The sequence below is a fragment of the Scardinius erythrophthalmus genome, assembly GCF_964197995.2.
Source record: "Scardinius erythrophthalmus genome assembly, chromosome: 4".
In the NCBI taxonomy this organism is placed as follows: Eukaryota; Metazoa; Chordata; class Actinopteri; order Cypriniformes; family Leuciscidae; genus Scardinius; species Scardinius erythrophthalmus.
In genome coordinates, this window is record NC_138224.1 from 43,564,463 (window position 1) to 43,583,828 (window position 19,366).

Genomic DNA, 19,366 nt, shown 5'->3' on the forward strand with positions numbered 1-19,366 from the left:
TTGTTCAATGTATGGATCTGTTTTGAAAATGTTCTTTCATTGCTATGGCCGGGTAACACTGTCAGTCATCTCAATTTCGTGAATGATTCAAAAACAATAATTTATTTTAAAATCTCCTTCAACAGCACCTTCGGGTTTTATCGTCTGTGCAACGCAACTGTCATGAGACACGAAGATGAGATCCAATAGCAGCTTTATTAAGGGGCAATCCAGACACATAATCCAAAGAACAGGCAAGAAATCCAAAAACCAAGAAACAAGAAAACCAGGAAAACGCTCAGAGTTGCAGTGTGACACTAAACAAAACAAGATAATGAGATACAGGTGAATGTGATAATGAGTGCTGATGAGTCCAGGCAGAGAATGATGGGAGATGTAATCTGTGAGTGAACGTTGGAGTCTGGTGTGGAGTCCCCTCTGGTGGCTCTCAAGGGCACTCCAGCTGGTGACCGTTACATAGCCCCCCCTTTAAGGAGCGGATTCCAGACGCTCAGAAAAACAGTCCAGGAGGGTGGTGGAGCAGAGGAGGGCCCGGGGGCGGGATGGAGGGCCAGGCCCGTGAAGTGGAAGAGGACCTGGAGACTGCGGTAAGACAGGAGGCCAAGGTGGATCAGGCTGTGCAGGTGGCCATCTCTGCTGAGAGCTCAGGTTCAGGTGTGTCGGCGGCCATCTCTGCTGAGGGCTCAGGTTCAGGCGTGTCGGCGGCCATCTCTGCTGAGGGTTCAGGCAACGTGGCAGTGGCCATCTCGTCTGGAGACACTGGCTCGGCGGCGGCCATCTTGTCCGAAGACACTGGCTCGGCGGAGACCATCTTGTCCTGAGTCACTGGCTCGGCGGAGACCATCTTGTCCTGAGTCACTTGCTCGGCGGTGGCCATCTTGTCTGGAGACACTGACTCGGCGGAGACCATCTTGTCCTGAGACACTGGCTCGGCAGAGACCATCTTGTCCTGAGACACTGGCTCGGCAGAGACCATCTTGTCCTGAGACACTGGTTTGGCGGTGGCAGTGATGTGAACAGTCTGTGGATCGGCAGATGTGACGTGAACAGTCTCTGGATCGGCAGAACTGACGTGAACAGTCTCTGGATCGGCAGTGACGTGAAAAGTCTCTGGATCTGTCATGAATGCTCCGAGACACGAAGGTGAGATCCAATAGCAGCTTTATTAAGGGGCAATCCAGACACGTAATCCAAAGAACAGGCAAGAAATCCGAAAACCAAGAAACAAGAAAACCAGGAGAACGCTCAGAGTTGCAGTGTGACACTAAACAAAACTTCGCAGTGAGTGAAGGAGTGAACCAGGCTTATATGGGGTGAACTAAACAAGATAATGAGATACAGGTGAATGTGATAATGAGTGCTGATGAGTCCAGGCAGAGAATGATGGGAGATGTAATCTGTGAGTGAACGTGAGAGTCTGGTGTGGAGTGCCCTCTGGTGGCTCTCAAGGGGCTGTACTGGAATGTACCAAATTTATGTTGTAATGTGCCATTAGTAATTAAACAAAACGCTTGACTTCATTAGTTAACAGCATGTAGGTTAACTTCATCGGTTAACCAACATCGGTTAACAGCATGTAGGCTACAATGTTATCATCTAAACGCCTATTAATAAAATTGACTGACAATGAATAACAAAGCTCCAATTTTTTTTTCCAGTCAATAAATGAACATTTCAGAAGTTTTATTTTTGACAAAAAGCCTATTAAACTACAAAAAATTGAGGATAGATTTGAGATTTGAACTCTGAACGCTTGAAGCACCGCGACGCACATGTTAAAGCATTGACCACACAGCTTCCGTCTGACCTCTGTTTTATGAGCATGTACCTAATGTCTTATGCTTACGCAAAGCCTCATTGATGTGACATTTTTCTATTGTAATGTTTTATGTTGAAATGTTTTCATTATTTATTAAAGAAAATTATGCTAATCATAACAACCTATACTGTTCGCCTACTTAATTCTTAATTAATGCTAAAACACAAATGCTGCCAACTTATATTTGTTAGCAAGTCCTGACAATGTTTTAATTTTACGATCATTTAGTTTAATTTATTTCACTGTAATGTTTCAGTTCATAAATCTAGGCCTACTAACAAATTAAAATAACACTAAGTATAAGACACATAACCTTGACATGCATAGCCTTCCTAAATTAGCCTATAGAAAAACTGGGCACACATTGTTAACATTTAGCCTACTTTGCTTAAATTTGCTGCAATAATAGAAGCCTACATTTGTTTTAGTTCTAAATTTGTACTGATATTTCAGTATTGAGGATTATGAATTAGTTTTAACTACGTTTCACTTGAAATTATCTGCTACCAGTTCTTAACAATAGAGAGAATAAACTGATACTTTTCAAAGTCGGTGATTGTAGCGCCTAAAAGGCAACAAATACACACCACAAATTTTACCTCCGCTAGAACGGCGGCGGTATAAGTATTATTCTGATTGAGTACCAACTGTAGCATAGTTCATTATTTTAAAATATTCACTTCAGTATCTCCAGCTGACAGTTCGGTCTCTTCAGTCCATAAGAAAGAAGCTTTACTCCATAATCCTGCAGGTCATTGTTACTCAGGTCCAGCTCTCTCAGAAAGGAGTTTGAGGATTGAAGAACTGAAGAAAAACTCTCACAACACTGAGCAGTGAGATTACAAGTGAGAAATCTGAAGAAGAAAAACACAATGTAATTGCATACAGAATAAATTTTAGCAGTGGGATATTTAACAATTAACTCATTGCTATAAAAATAAAGTATTTGAACTCAAACCTCAGTATCTCCAGCTGACAGTTTGGACTCTTTAGTCCATCAGAAAGAAGCTTCACTCCAGAATCCTGCAGGTCATTGTTACTCAGGTCCAGCTCTCTCAAAAAGGAGTTTGATGATTGTAGAGTTGATGATAAACTCTCACAGGACTGAGCTGTGAGATTACAGCACTGTAGCCTGTGTAGAGAACAAAACAAAGAGCAGTAGTAATGCTTATTAGCGTTTATAATCTGGAGCTTGAAAAAAACATTAAGTGTAGTGAAGTAAGCAAAGCTAAAACAATTAGCCGTTCATAAAACATCAAACCAGCATTTATTTTCACACACATTACTTGTATTATTTTTTCTGAACTGTCTAGGCCAGCAAGCCACCCATTTAAAATGAAGGCAATTACAAAAGACTAACTGTGTATAAAAACTCTTACAGTGCTCTTCTGGTGTTTCTGATCACCGGCAGAAGTCTCACCAGTGCTTCATCAGATCTTCTGTATTTCTGCAGTTCAAACATCTCTTGAGTCTCTTCTGACATCTGTAGCACAAACACCAGACCAGACCATTGAGCAGTGGAGAGATTCTGTGCTGAAAGTTTTCCTGAGCTCAGAGTCTTCTGGATTTCCTCCACAAAGTCATCTTTCAGTTCACTCAGACAGTGGAAGAGATTGATGGCTCTTTCCACTGATTTCTCTGTCTCTATTGTCTGTTTGATATAGTCAATAGTGTCTTTCACGTTCTCTGTTTTGAGTTCCAGTCTTGGCAGTAGTCCCTTCAGGTCACTCTGATTGGACTCCAGACCCAGGAGGAACCGGAGGAAAAGGTCCAGGTGTCCGTTCTCACTCTGTAAAGCCTTTTTGACTGCAGCCTTATGAAGCCGAAACATTGGGTTTTTGGACAGTTTCCATGCCAGCTTTTCTCTCCAGGATTGAAGAAATGAGTTTGTTTTCTTGTCTTTGCCCATCATAAACACATAAAGAGCAGCAAGGAATTCCTGTACGCTGAGATGTACGAAGCTGTAAACTTTTATTGCTGAAACCTTTTCCTCCTGAAACATTCGAGTGCATAACCCAGAGTACAACGACCCTTTTGTGACATCTAGTCCACATTCCTCAAGATCTTCTTTGTAGAAAATCAGGTTTCCTTTCTCCAGCTGTTGAAAGGCCAGTTTCCCAAGCTTCAGAATAATCTGATCAAAAGACTCTGCATTGGAATTAGGTTCAGGCTCATCACAGTATTTTTCTTCCATCTGTTGCTTCTGAGAAATTAAGAAGCTTGTGTACATCCCTGTAAGAGTTGTGGGAGTTTTGTCATTACTCTCTCGAGCCAGTAGAGGCTGAAGAACAATAAGAGAGATCCAGCAGAAGACAGGAATATGGCACATTATATACAGACTCCTGGATTTCTTGATGTGACTGATGAGGTTTCCAGCAACCTCAGGACTGCTGTTATTGATGAAGTATTGCTCTTTCTGCTCATCGTTAAATCCTCGCACCTCTGTCACTTGATCAATGTAGTTTCGGGGTACCAGACTGGCTGCTGCTGGTCTGGATGTGATCCAGATGAGCGCAGAGGGAACCAGGTGTTTCTTGATAAGGTTTATTATTATCTTACTCACTGTTGTTTTTTCATTTACATTTATAAATGTGTCATCTTCTTTAAAGCTCAAAGTAAAGCGACATTCATCCAGCCCATCAAAGATGAACATAACTTTACCATCACCTTCAGGAAGAGAGGGCAATTCTTCAGTACCATTAAAGACATATTTGTTTAGCAGTCCCATGAGACTGTACTCTTCTTTAATCGAATTCAATCTACGGAATGGAAGTGGAAATATGAAGACTATATCCTGATTTTCTGTTCCTTTAGCCCAGTCAAAGATGAATTTATTGACAGAGACAGTTTTTCCCACTCCTGCGATCCCCGTTGTCAGCACTTTTCTGTTTCGTCGACCCGTGTCACACTGGACTTTGAACATGTCATTACACACGATTGGCTTCTCCTTGGCAGTCGGTCGGTTGTGATTTGATTCGATCTGTATCACTTCATGGTCGTTCACTCTTCCTCCAGTCTCATTCCCCACCACAAATAAATCAGTGTAGATGTCGCTCAGGTATTCCTTATGACCCGTCTCTGAATTACCAACCAATATCTGCTCATAGTCCTGTTTTAAATTGTCCTTCAGTCTACGGCTGGTCTCTGTGTAATCATGAAGAGTAACTTGACTGTCTGCAGTTGAGCCTTTAAGAAAGAGGGGAAAAGAAAAAGCAAAAAGTAAGTGATTGTGTTTTTCAAAAAAATCCTTCTTCTACTATATTCAAATTAATCACACTCTTACAGCAAGTGTTTACATGCACATCTTACACTGATTATGTTTAAGTTGCAACATAGAAATGCCTTGATTAAAACAATGATTAAAATTGAAGCAATTGGAATTGGATTTATCGGATTGTCACTATTGGATGCAGACCAACTTAAAGGAATAGTTCTCACCGTCAAGTTGTTTCAAACCTGTATGAACGTATTTTCTTTTTCTCCTATGGAAGTCAATGAGTTTGGGTCATCAACTGTTTGGTTACCAACATTCTTCAAAATATCTTCCTTTGTGTTTAGCAGAAGAAAGAAATGCATACAGGTTTGAAACCACTTGAGGGTGAGAAAATGACAGAATTATCCTTTTTAAAGGGATACTTCAGGATTTAGCATTAAGCTTTGTATTAGTAGAAAACCTGTAGTATTTTCGAATTACCATGCTTTCCACCCTCATATTCCCCTGAGAGGAGAGATTTATGTATTTTTTGTCTGGAAAAAATCCTCCGATGACGCAAAAATCGTCATTTTGCGTCATCGGAGGATTTTCTGGCCAGAGGCTAAAGACTACAGCCAATAGATGGCGTTGTTCCGCATGTTTTCAGTCCGCCCATAGAGGGTGGGATCTCACTCACAGAATGCACACAGTGTCAGCCGTCTTTCTTTGGAAGCTAAGCTAGCAGGCTCTTGTTCTGTGGAGAAAGCTGAATAGTAGGAGAAAGCTGAGTAAGTAGGGGTTACCATCCTCTTTTTCCCGGACTTGTCCGGCGAGGGAGACTGTTAAAAATGTCCGGGATTCAGCTTTTGCATTCTGCGGTCGCCATTCATTGTTTACATGCACACCTTTTGTTTCAATCTAACTGAATTCATTCCGATCGGTTAATCTGAATGTAGTGTTTACATGAACGCTAAACAAGTGATCGGTTGATGTGCGTTTTACCATTTCTAAGAAAATTCCTGCTCCTCCGTGAGAGATGCGAGCGAGACCGGTGCGTCTCAGTAATGACGCCACCGGCCTCGCGCCGTTCTCCCGCGGCCGTCAGCCTCGTCCTGCTCGCCACAGTAAACATAATGAATGGCGACTGTAGAACGCAAAAGCCAAATCCCGGACATTTTGGGTGCTCTGTAAATCCCTGGCAAACTCATCACGTAGGCTAGCCTTGTTGTTTTCAACTGAGCACTCTTACCGGTAGGCGTGGCCTCCTAAGGCAGCGAAGCAAGTGCATTCTGGGAGTTGTTGTCTTTCATCCACTTAAGCCAAAAATAAATTTTCTGGCTTTTCTCAGTCTAGAAAGCTCCAAATTCAAAAATTTCTTCACATTTCTTTTACTTAAATGACCTATTTTAAATACACATTCATCTTCCCAGAGGTGAAGTATCCCTTTAAGTAAACTATTCCTTTAAGGCCACACGGACCAAAATTATTACAAGATTTTTGATCAATCCATTGACATCTAGCACACCAAACAAGACATGAGACTGTATTAGTGTTAGTTTGGGGTTATTGCAATGACCCTGTGTATGTAGAAGTTGCTTGTAGAAGTTTTAATTCAGGGTTTAAGACTCTTGTAAACCATTTAACCATTCGTAAAAAATGACTAGACAATCTGTTATAATAAATGTACTTGTTTAAGATCTGCTGCTGTTCTTCTTGGCCCTGTAATTGTTGGCTGCTGTTATATTTTCACTTTTTTCCACGTACAGACAGGGATTATTTACCCCTGATCTCTTCTGAATGAGCTCCAACAGCTGCAGACGTCTTCATATTGCCTTCAGCCTGAACTGAGTGTGTGAGAGAGAGAGGATCACTCACTGGGAAACATAAGTCTCACAAACACATCAGTACAGCAAAGTTTAAGTCAAATCTTTATATTGGTAAACAATCAATCACATTACAGTCAGAGTGAACTAAATGTTACTTTGCTTGTGATTGTTCTCCAGCTGCTCAGCCAGATTGTTCTGGTTCATCTTCTTCAGGATCTTCACCATGTTATTCACAGCTTCTTCTTGCCCAAAACATGATACCATATTATCCACTGTGTCTAAGATATCTGCATTCTTCATATCAGACTTTTTTATACATTCATGATCCTTCTTTAAGTGCCACTTAAACTTCTTCCATTCAGCTTCGTCCAGATCACTCAGTGATTTTTCAAGCAGATCTTCAACTTTAACAGAAGCCATCGCCCTTCACAGATTCACAGCTGCAGGATAAAAAGAAGTTTCACTTTTAACATGTTGACATAAGCACTTAAATGTTATTTGGATTATGAAATGAAGCTGTGATCGGATCAGGACTCTCATCCAAACTCATCTGTTAAAGGGGTCCTATAATCTTATTTCTCAGCAGCTAATCACTCTCACTCACTCATATCCAAGGAAAATCATCAACACTATCATCCTTTATGTGGCAGGATAGGTGATGTTGCCCTCCTATTGGCCCTGTGTAGCGATTGAGAACGAACCAAACACACATGAATCTTTCAGGTGATTTGTTCAAACGTAACTCCACACACAGGGTGTCCGCAGGGTTGTAAAAAGTATTAAAAGGTAGTAAATGAAATTAGCCAAAATGAAGGCCATTAAAAAGTATTAAAAAGTAATAAACATCATCTGTCGAGGTATTCAATTTTCGAACCCCCATCCAACTAGGCCTATGAGTTTCAATTTGTGTTAAGTGCAGGCCTTTCTTCTAAAATTCGCATGGATTTATTTATATGTTGCGAGTAGAACCTGAGCGATATTTTGTGACATGCTGAAACAAACTGGGTACCTGGCTGGCTTGCTGCCAAACCTGTTCACGAGTTCGCTTCTATTTCAGTCATTTAAGAAACATCAGGGTTTTTACTGCATTGAATTTTTTTGCCGGCCGCCAAAGCGCATTTTTGTCCCGCCAAAGCCTTATTTGATCGGTGAGTAGCCTAATGTAGATGACTGCTGCACCCGTGACAGGGTGCATGACATGTTAACTGAAAGAACGAGCAGAGAGGGCGCGCACTCTTTCCACTCTTGCTCTCTCTCCCTCGCTCATATTAATCAAAATTTATTAACAATTTGACACGATTATAAAAGGTCGAAAGACCGAAGTTTCACGTGGCGCATTCGGAGATTTATTTCTTGAATTACCGCTGGGTGTGAATTGTGCTAAAATACATTGCCTTATCTTTTCTGAAAAGCGTTCCGCACATTCAGCTGACATAAACCACACTTTCAATAAACAAAAGTTATGAAATGTTTTCTGTGTTTGACACAAATCTTGTGCGATGTCCTATCTGCCGGGATAATCACACAACACGTAGACGTACGTTAATGACACATTGCATAATTCGCGAACTAATGACTCCTTTGAACTGATTCACTTTAATGAATGGTTAAAACTGATCTGTCCGACACTGAATTCATGAGACGTCAGAATCAGTGTGTAACAGATCGGTAACATTTTACACTATATTTCAATTTATTAAACTCTAGTCAACTACATTAATTGACATTAACTATTAATAAACTGCACTTCTACAGCATTAATTAATCTTTCTTAATGCTAATTTCACCATTTACTAGTAGCCTACATTATTGAAATCAAAAGTTGTATTTGTTAACATTAGTTAATGCACTGTTAACCCTCTGAGGTCGACAAACGCGCTGGTGGGTTTTGCTGGATTTTCTTCACATAGTAGCACAATAAACTTAAATTTCTCTGTCATTTATGGTCAGAAAAAAGAAATATGAAAAAAGAATCTGTGATATTTCTACTTTTGTATGTCCACTTATAATCGAATCAAAACGTTGTGCTTTTGTAAAATAAAGAAAATAAACAGGGTGTGCGTTCTGCCTCTCCGTCTGGGTGAACTTTTTTTTCTTGAGCACGTCTATAAAACTGAAACAAAACTCAGTGAATACTTGTCACACATTTATGAGCCATATATCTATATAATCATTTAAGTGTGTACTTTTAAATGATTGGATTCAAACTGAAAACAAATATTCTCTGCTTAAGTAATTTGTATAAAACCAACAAGATGTCCAGCTTCTCACGCGCTTGCTAATTATTTTTAATTTGACCACGCCCACGCGCGCAAAAGACATTCACATACAAATCTCCACATGGAAAGCGAACGCACTCGTTACCCCAAAAACAAAGCACCAAAAAACTTCACAAGTCTCTGCTTTTCGTCGAGTTTGAAAGACGTGCCGTGAGCTTACATTGGCTTTACCTCAGAAGAAGAAGAACGCGATTTGAAGACAAGAAAGATGTAAGGTAAGAAATTCTTACTTATTAGTTTGTTATTGTTGCATAAACTTCACATTGCATATATGGTGAATATTATAATATTTAGACCCGTGTTTACTGTTACTGTGTTTGTGGATATCTGATCAAACGTAGATGTATAATATGGTAACCATGTTTCATATTTTGGAGCGCGATTGCGTTTGAAAAGCAAAACGTACCAAACAAAGGCTTCATGTTTTTACTATTATCTCATTTCATATCATCATAACGAATGGAAACATTTGAAGTAACAATCAATATATTTTTCTCGAGCGTAGTTGTTACTGACATCTTTTGGAAGATTTATATGCGGTTATAGGTTATTGTTATTTTTATTTTATGCAGCACTGTGCATAGCATATGCTTACAAGGCACAACAAACCTGGTGTTCATTATATTATATATTGTTGGAAACATTTGTGTGTGTGTGTGTGTGTGTGTGTATGCTGTGAATTTTAAAAAGCAATTTTAACCAGAAAAATCTAAAATTTATTCCCAATATATTTTAGAACTATATTCCCTATAGTTTCTCTTGATATCAGTATGTTCACTTTTTCTTTCTTTCAGGGACCAGATGCCACTGAGTCCTGCTGACTTCAACATTCACATGAGTCTCTGTACAATGTTTTTAGGAATGCCACAAAGGTCTCTGTCTTTGGATCATTGTTTTCAGTGAGTGCTTTTTTGTAATTTGTTGTGTATCTTTGGATTATGTTGTGTTGTAAATAAATCCAAACAATCAAAAACCCATTCTTTTTTAAATCTCCTCATTCTTTGTGCAAGGTTGCTCAGAATGACAGGGCCTGATAGCTCCTAATAGGACCATTAGGGAGGGTCTTTGTCTTTCTCAGGTGTGAAAATCCATACATATTAATGATGTGATCATTAATCACCTTATTTCAGTGCCAATTTTTTTTTTTGTATTTTCACAAACCACGCATAAATGTCATTATCTCAAAACTACAAACTTTTACATACATGCTGCTGATATATTATTGTAGCAGAGTTTGTGCTGAATACAGTGTAATCAGACTTTAGCCATGAAAATGTCACAAGTAACAGAAATAAGCACAAATGTCAGAGCATGTCAGAACACCTCCAGGACCCAGAAAACACCTCAGACCCCAGAGGGTTAACTGCGCTCGCCACCTCTCACACACACCTCCCAGATGAAATCTCTTACTCTACAGTAGGCTTTATGCTAACTGCTCTCGCCAACTCTCACACACACATCCCAGATGAAATCAATATATATGAAACCAATAATATAAATAAATTATCAATCAAATGACAACAACATAACTAACTAGATGTACGCATGGCGGTACAATATATGACCGCCGCTCAGGCCTGCACTGGCTTTCCACAAAAAATATGGCTGATACCTAAAAAAAGTAGTAGTATGTGCATGTCTGTCTGTGTGTGTGTGTTTGTGTATGTGTGTGTCTGTGTTGGTGTGTGTGTCTGTGCGTGTATGTATGCGTGCGTACATGTGTGTGTGCGCGCGTGTGTGTTTGTGTGTGTGTCTGTGCATGTGGATTTGTATGTGTGTGTATGGGTGTGTGTCTGTGCGTGTGGATGTCAGTGTGAGTGGCCCCCAGGGACCAAACGAAATTTTTCCGTAAAAGTCTAGTGGGGCTTCATGCCCACCAAATTTCATGTTCCCCGGTGTTTCGGTGTCCCTGGTATCGTTGACCAAAAATTCAGGTAGATACTCTGAAAAGCTTGTGTGATCAGGCCGTACTCTTCTTTCTACATGCTCTTTAACAGAACAGCTCTTCTCTGCTCTGTTCTATGTGTGTCTGATGTTGGATGAAAGCCTAATGCCAGTTGAGTGTCTCACAAAACAAACCAATGTACAAGAGTCTGATGAGAAACAGTCCTGAAACTAACTAATAAAGGTGCTTTCATAAGATTCCACAGTGGCCCCAATATTGATCCAAACCATGTGTCCCACTCAGAGGAGTAAAGACATGATCCGTATTGAGTTAGTTAAAGGGTTAGTTCACCCAAAAATGAAAATTCTGTCAGTAATTACTCACCCTCATGTTGTTCCAACCGCGTAAGACCTTCATCTTCGGAACATAAATTAAGATATTTTTGATTGAATCTGAGAGTTGTCTCACTCCTCCATAGGCTTCTAAGGGACTGAAACTTGCTGGCCCAGAAAAGTTATTAAAGAAATCGTTAATATAGTCCAAGTGACTACAATGGCTTAATCTTAAGTATATCAAGCGACGAGAATACTTTTTGTGCGCAAAAACAAACAAAAATAACGACTTTATTCCACTATTCATTTCCTTCTCTCTGGGCCTCTAGTTGGTTCACGTAGTGTTTTTGCATAGCGCGTCTGTGTTACACGTCACCACATAGGCTCACTAATGGCCGACGCTGGTCATGTGTGTGATGCGTGATGACGTGCAACACAGACGCGCAGCGCAAAAACACTAAGAGGCACAGAGAGAAGGAAATGAATAGTGGAATAAAGTCGTTATTTTTGTTTGTTTTTGCACACAAAAAATATTCTCGTCGCTTGATAAACTTAAGATTGAGCCACTGGAGTCACTTGGACTATATTAACGATCTCTTTAATAACTTTTCTGGGCCAGCAAGTTTCGGTCACCTAGCAGCCTATAGAGGAGTGAGACAACTCTCAGATTTAATCAAAAATATCTTAATTTATGTTCCGAAGATGATCGAAGGTCTTACGCGGTTGGAACAACATGAGGGTGAGTAATTACTGACAGAATTTTCATTTTTGGGTGAACTAACCCTTTAAATCGTGCACTGCTCTTCCACTGTTGTCTGGGATATATGAACAATAACAGTTGCATGTTCCCCCCTGGGAGGCTAACAGAACACCAAGAGCCATTCGATTTAGTAAAACAAGCTTCCTCATTACATGCACTTCTTCTGCAATGTCAGCAAAAGAACTAAGTGAGTTTTGCTGTGTCCTCAAACACCAAAGGTGGCCTCATGTAGTGCCTGTACTTCATTCTGTACATTGATCATATTTTCAGTTTCAGAGATTAAATTCTCGATCTGTGTCATGATTAAAAGATAATTCACATAATCCTCTCCTCTGACATTACTCACATTGCCAGTAATAGAAGCCAAATAACATCCTTAAAATCCCTTACAAAGGAATACATAAGCTTTGTTACCACAAACAACTTGTGTGTCATTAGTTTTGATTTCTCATTGTTAGAAAGAGTTTTGTCACATCTGGAAAATTCACACATCTGGCTTAGACTTGCTCACTACATTCTTCCCTTCAAGGCACCAGGAAGAATTCACTTATTCCCTCCAGATTTCACATAAAGACAAACTGATATATATATATATATAATCAGTACTGTTGTATGCAGTCAAATGCCATGAACTATAATGTTAATGAGAATAATTTCAGTAGTGACATACACTGCTCGTGAACAGCAGTTTGTTGTGCCAGGAATAATCATCCTCATTATAGACACATCTGTAAGCATTTGATTTTGTCAATGGTTCAAAATTGCATTTAGCACAAGTTTCACCCTGTAATTTCCAAAAGTCATTGTGAAAATCAATTTCTTTACCACCTCATAATCTGTTTTTAATTTTTCCCTTTTACACTTTTGCCATTTGTTGTCTCAACATTAAGGCAGTCTATGCTCTAGTACTGTTACTCTGAACGAGTTATCTGACAGGTTTATCATTTTGATACTAGAATTAGGTGATTTCTTCAATTATCATCATACTACAGTAGTTAAGCAGTGAGTAATGTTGCTGTACTGGAAACATAGTTTAGATTGTTGAATGGCAGGGCTGTCCTTCACCAAATTACACAAACATCTCATTAAAATGTCTTCAAAACTATAAAACTGATCCGAGATCAGGTAAAAACCATAAACACAGGTTTACTGGGATCGACCCCAACAGTGAACCTTTGAAATTTAGAAACATTTGGAAACAGTTGTGACGTAACAAAGCCTTTTTTATACCGAATTCACGTGACGAAACCCAGATAGCAACATTGTTTCGGCCCGGATCCGGCCCACATCTGGCACTTGTGGAATACGGATCTGGCCCACATGCAGCGTGGAATGACGGCCCTTGGGTGGCCCACTCCTGTTTGCCAGATCTGGGCCACAAGCAGGCCATAGCAATGCCACATGTCAGCCAAAAGCAAATAAATAAACCAGAACTGGACCTTACCTGAGCCACAAAGTCTGTGTATATTAAATATAGAGTCATCTCAGCCTTAATAAGCCTGTTAACAAGCAGAATCACTGAAGGAAAGAAGAGAATAGAAAAAGAGACGAGCAGAAACACAAGAACTACAACTGACTTCAGACACAGCCTCAGATGAAATCAACTGAAGAGAAAAGAAGACATTAAATCTGTGAAGATCTCAGCAGAGGAGGATTAAACAACTCCACAAACAGCATTACCAGCTTCACTTATTACTAACCAGACTGACTTTATTTCTGTCAGACGTCTACAGAAGTTTTTATTGAGAATTAACAGAGGTTTAACTCTAATGTGTTTCATTTAAAGTCACCATAAGAGTGATTAGTGTTTCCATTAGTTGGGCTCTTAACTCTTATAATATATTATGTCTTTTTTGGCCGCTCTGACAGTGTGTTTGTCAAACACATTTGCAGCAGCAAAGAAAGCTAAAGTGAAATGAGATCAGGTGATGATGGTTACCTGTTGATGGTTTTATAATCATAATGAAACCTGTTTCACTGATGTCTTTGGAATCTAACAATTGTGTTGATCCATTAATATTTTCAAGCCCTGTGTTACTGCAACATGAGATACAGCAATATTATAACAATAAGTTCAAAGACTTTATCAAACATGAGCACAAAAAAAGTCAGTTTATGATGAGACACACAGACATCAACAATCAGCGTATGAATCTCAACAATGGTGACAATCAAAAGTACTTTGCTGCAATGCATGCTGGGTACCAGCATATTACAAAACTCCCAGCATGCATTGCAACATGAATAAATTATGCAGCTGAATTGTTCTATAATTTTGTTTGATTCTAAATATTTGCTTTTATTTTTTGCTGTTGGTTTTGTTGTGAATTAGTAGCTTTTCAGTGATGTTCTGAATTTATCTGTTTATCTAAATATTTGTGATTGTCACCATTGTTGAGATTCATACGCTGATTGTTGATATCTGTGTGTGTCAACAAAAGCTAAATTTTTTTTTTTATCTCATGTTTGATAAAAGCTTTAAACTGACTGTTATAATATTGGTGGATCTCATGCTGCAGTAACACAGGGTTTGTGATGTGAAAGTATTAATGGATCAACACAATTGTTTGATTACAAAGACATCAGTGAAACAGGTTATTTCATGATGATTATAAAATCATCAACAGGTAACCATCATCACCTGATCTCATTTCACTTTAGCTTTCTTTGCTGCTGCAAATGTGTTTGACTAACACACTGCCACAGCAGCCAAAAAAGACTAGGAGTTTAGATATCCTAAGAGTTAAGAGCCCAACTAATGGAAACACTATTCACTATTATGGTGACTTCAAATGAAACACATTATAGTTAAACCTCTGTTAATTCTCAATAAGAACTTCTGTAGACGTCTGCCAGAAATAAAGTCAGTCTGGTTAATAATAAGTGAAGCTGGTAATGCTGTTTGTGGAGTTGTTTAATCCTCCTCTGCTGAGATCTTCACAGATTTAATGTCTTCTTTTCTCTTCAGTTGATTTCATCTTAGACTGTTGCTGAAGTCAGTTGTAGTTCTTGTGTTTCTGCTCGTCTCTTTTTCTGTTCTCTTCTTTCCTTCAGTGTTTCTGCTTGTTAACAGGCTTATTAAGGCTGAGATGACTCTATATTTAATATACACAGACTTTATGGCTCAGATAAGGACCAGTTGTGGTTTATTTCTTTGCTCTTGGCTGACATGTGGCATTGCTATGGCCTGCTTGTGGCCCAGATCTGGCAAACAGGAGTGGGCCACCCAAGGGCCGTCATTCCACGCTGCATGTGGGCCAGATCCGCATTCCACAAGTGCCAGATATGGGCCGGATCCGGGCCGAAACAATGTTGCTATCTGGGAAGCGGCCATCACTAGTGAAGACAAACATGTGATTGAACAAGATCCAAACTGGAGTATAAAGTCAGTATCTCGGTGCTCTTTGATGTGGGATAGTTCAACTTGCAAAAATCATATAAGGCCAAAGCACTCGAGAATTTAGAAAAAATAAAAGCCTTTTTTCATGGCTATAACATTTTTATAAGCATTCATATATCCGCACAGCAAGTGTGTGTGAGGATCACATGCCAAGGTCATGGAGAGGAGTGAAATGAGTTAGTTTTAACCACAGAAGAATGTGAATGCAATCTAGCATAGTTTCCACTGATGCATATGTTGACTGAAGTATTCTCTTTAAGGAATGAGGATTGTGTATCATGAAATATACATTCAATTTTAAACATGAACACGTTTCTCTACCTTGTAAAGATAATGTAAGTTACTGGTCAGCATATAAATGCCCAACCTTTGTGTATTGACGAATGAAGACCATCTCTCCAGTAAATTGTTTTTATCTGCTATGTCTTGACATATAATAATAAATAAGAGATCTCATGGCATCTTATATGGTGTTCGCTTCTACAAAAATTAGTCATTAACTTCAATGTTACACACTGTTGTGTCACCAAATTTAGTTTACACATCAATGGTTTGTGGCAAGACATGTGTGGCAATACCCATTTCCATTTTTTGAGACGTCCTTCAACTTTTTCTAAAACATTGACCCAATTTTTCTAAAACAGTTTCCCAATACACACAAAAGTATCATCTCCAAGATAAACACCAAGATATTTAAACCCACCCACGTTCCAAATCAACCAATCAAGTTTTCTACTTAACTCATCACTGATTGTTACAGCTTCACTTTTCCACCCAGTTAATTTTAGCAGAGGACAATACACCAAAAACATTTATATTTTCTACAAGGGTGTCAATGTCTTCCTTGTTTTTTGACAATGACAACAACATCATTGGCATAAGCAGATACTTTAAAAACTGTTTCACATCCAGGAAGGTTTACACCGAAAAAAGATTGTCTTAATTTGTGCAGAAGAGGCTCTATGGACAAGGAGTACAGCATACCAGATAATGAACATCCTTGTCTGACCCCCCTATGAACTTTAAAAGGAGCACTGAAACCACCGTTGATCTTTAAAATACTCTCAATGTCACTATACAAGACTCGAATCATGTTTATAAGGCCAGAGCTGAACCCAAACGCATCTAACGTTTGCCACAAATACTGGTGTTCGACTCTGTCAAAGGCCTTTCCTTGATCAACTGAAATCAGGCAAATTTCAAAACCCAATGAATTGGAGAGGTCCAAAACATCACAAATTAAAATGATAGTCAGATATCAACCTATTGGATATACAATAAGTCTGGTCAACATGACTAACATGAAACATTTTTCAGTCTCATTGCCAACAGTTTGTAGTCAACCGCCAGTTCTTGATCTCTTGTAAAACCCCTTTTTTGGGAAGAAGAGTGAGGATTGCTCTCCTGCAGCTCAATGGTAAGTGTCCTTTACTTAAACTGTCAACTTAGCCAATCACAGGCCAGAAAACTTTATAAACGTCCACAGGAAGGCCATCAATGCCTGGAGCTTTACTGCTTTCTAGACTCTCCCAATTTGGACCACGTTAAGTTTTGTTTTGAATAAAGCCTTTCTTTAAAGTGAATTTCGTTTGGTATAAATTGTATCTTAATTTTAAACAATGTTTCATCAATCAATTGCCAGTATTTAATAAATAAGAAGCAAATATATGACGCACAGATGCCAATGGCACGTCACTATGCTTATTGGCACATCCGGTCTTCATTGGCATGTGCCAGTGGATAGTGGCATGTATCATTGACATTATCGCGACAAACTGACACTGACATAACACCTGACTGACACAAGCTGTGTCCCAATGTGAAGACTGCATCCTTCGAAGGCCACGGACTTCAAATGATGCAGCCTATGCATCCTCCGAACGACGCACCATGTAGCCTTCGTAGAATTTCCTAATTGCGCAGCCAGGTGTTCCCGATTACCACTCCAGGCGCCAAGCAACGGTGCGAGAGTATGCTGCCATCCTGATAATTCATTTGATATAATTGAGTAAACAGCTATGGAGCCAGAATTGGCTATTGTCATTTTTATGTTTTATATTTTTCTGGAGGACATGGTACGGATGTTTCAGGCCATGTAACGTTACTTTCGGCTTTCAAATGTTCATTTATATCTTACCTTGATGCGATTTTGTAGGCTAGTGTATTCTTTTTATTATGCACATAAATGGACCGTGGTAAATATATTTACACAGGTTTTCAACCCTATTTGAATATAAGACCCAGTTGAATATAAAAAGTCCAGTGCGAATGTTACTCCCGCTCGGCAGCTGTCAGTCACTGTTGCTAGGCGACAAGAACAATCGTCCGTAGGCTAGACCGGTCCGAGCGCTTCAGATGCGCCAAATGGGACGGAGCTGTAGTTAGTAACAATTTGTTAATATTGTAACAATAGGACTACATTTTGTTACTTTAATTTTAAAAATAACCAGTGGTGGTATGTAAGGAGCTACATACTTGGTTAATATGCGAGTAATTTTCCCACACAGGACAGCAACACTACAAAATTATGTTATTTTACAATATGATGCATTGTTTAACATTAAAGTACACAAAAGTATATAGTTTAAATGTATCAACCTTGAAAATATTCAGAAGTAAAATGCATACATATGCAGTAATATAAAAGCAGAACCATCATAAAAACCCTGACAAGGTTTTTTTCCTGCAGAATTCCTTTACTTTTATTCTTGATGCCTTAAGTACATTAGAGTATGCAAGATCATTTTGCTTAACTAAGGTTTGAAATATATGACTAGTAGTTTTTCACCAATGCGGTATTAGTGGTTATTAAAAGTACTTTAGTGTAATAAAGTATCTCAATATTTATTCCATTAGTCAGCCCTGCAAACCTGTTGGTAGACAACTTAGTGGATAGTGAAAATATGCAGTCAAACACTCTGAAGACTGTCCCAGATGATGTCCCACCAGCAGGAGGCCTTACCAGGGTCTCTATTGTGCCCATCCCGGTCCAGCAGCACACCAGGGTCTCCCACTCAGCTGAATAAAAGTCTACATCATTTTTTCTTATTTTATGTACTGTAAATTTAAATGTTTATGTTGATTTTGATATGTTTAACGTATGTTGTAAATAGTTGGGGGAAAAAAGGTATAGAAGAATTTGTTATCATTATCATTACAAAAATAAACAATGTCCAGAGCAATTGTCACGTTAACTGAAGAAAACTAAGGGAAGACTCAAATGCAAAGGAATAATGATATTTATTACAAAAGAAACACTAAACACAAAACAAAACCCACGAGGGGGAAAACATAACTTAATACAAAACAACAACAACTTCAAAAACGAACATACCAAAAAGGGTCACGGGCGAACAGGAGACGTGTACAAGACAACGATCCGACACAGACTGCAAACACAAAGGAATTTATAAAAGGGACAAATCAGGCAGGTGATAAGTGAACAACAGGTGGGGCAAATGAAACCAATAATGAGATAACAAGGAGGGTGGGGTCAACACAGAGACAGGAACACAAACACCACATGTGCTACACGAGACAGGACAGGCATGTGACATTACTCCCTCCTTAAGGAGCGGCTACCAGACGCTCCACTGGGGACGGGAGGGACAGACCAGGGAGGGACGGGAGGGACGGGAGGGACAGACCAGGGAGGGACGGGAGGGACAGACCAGGGAGGGACAGACCAGGGAGGGACAGACCAGGGAGGGACGGGAGGGACAGACCAGGGTGAAACTGGGGGAACAGGAGGGACAGACCAGGGTGAAACTGGGGGAACAGGAAGGACAGACCAGGGTGGGGCAGGAAAAATGGACCGTTCGGGAGGCCAGGGCGGACCACAGAGTTCGGGAGGCCAGGACGGAAATGTCAGT

The 19,366-nt window shown here is 39.5% G+C and overlaps 1 protein-coding gene across 2 annotated transcripts in view; it reads right to left on the minus strand.

Moving 5' to 3' along the window:
* LOC308689602 (NACHT, LRR and PYD domains-containing protein 3-like) overlaps positions 1–19,366 on the minus strand; it is a 49,037-nt gene that overhangs the window by 17,991 nt on the left and 11,680 nt on the right. Inside the window, exons 3-7 of one of the 2 annotated variants that reach the window (XM_081363408.1) lie at positions 6,994–7,278; positions 6,794–6,856; positions 3,199–5,005; positions 2,778–2,951; positions 2,500–2,673 (exon numbers count right to left, since the gene is read on the minus strand). In XM_081363408.1, coding sequence (XP_081219534.1) covers positions 2,500–2,673; positions 2,778–2,951; positions 3,199–5,005; positions 6,794–6,856; positions 6,994–7,258 — 2,483 coding nt within the window. In that variant the 5' untranslated portion in view covers positions 7,259–7,278. Of the gene's footprint in view, positions 1–2,499; positions 2,674–2,777; positions 2,952–3,198; positions 5,006–6,793; positions 6,887–6,993; positions 7,279–19,366 lie in introns of both variants that reach the window. The other variant, XM_081363407.1, reaches the window with a different exon arrangement.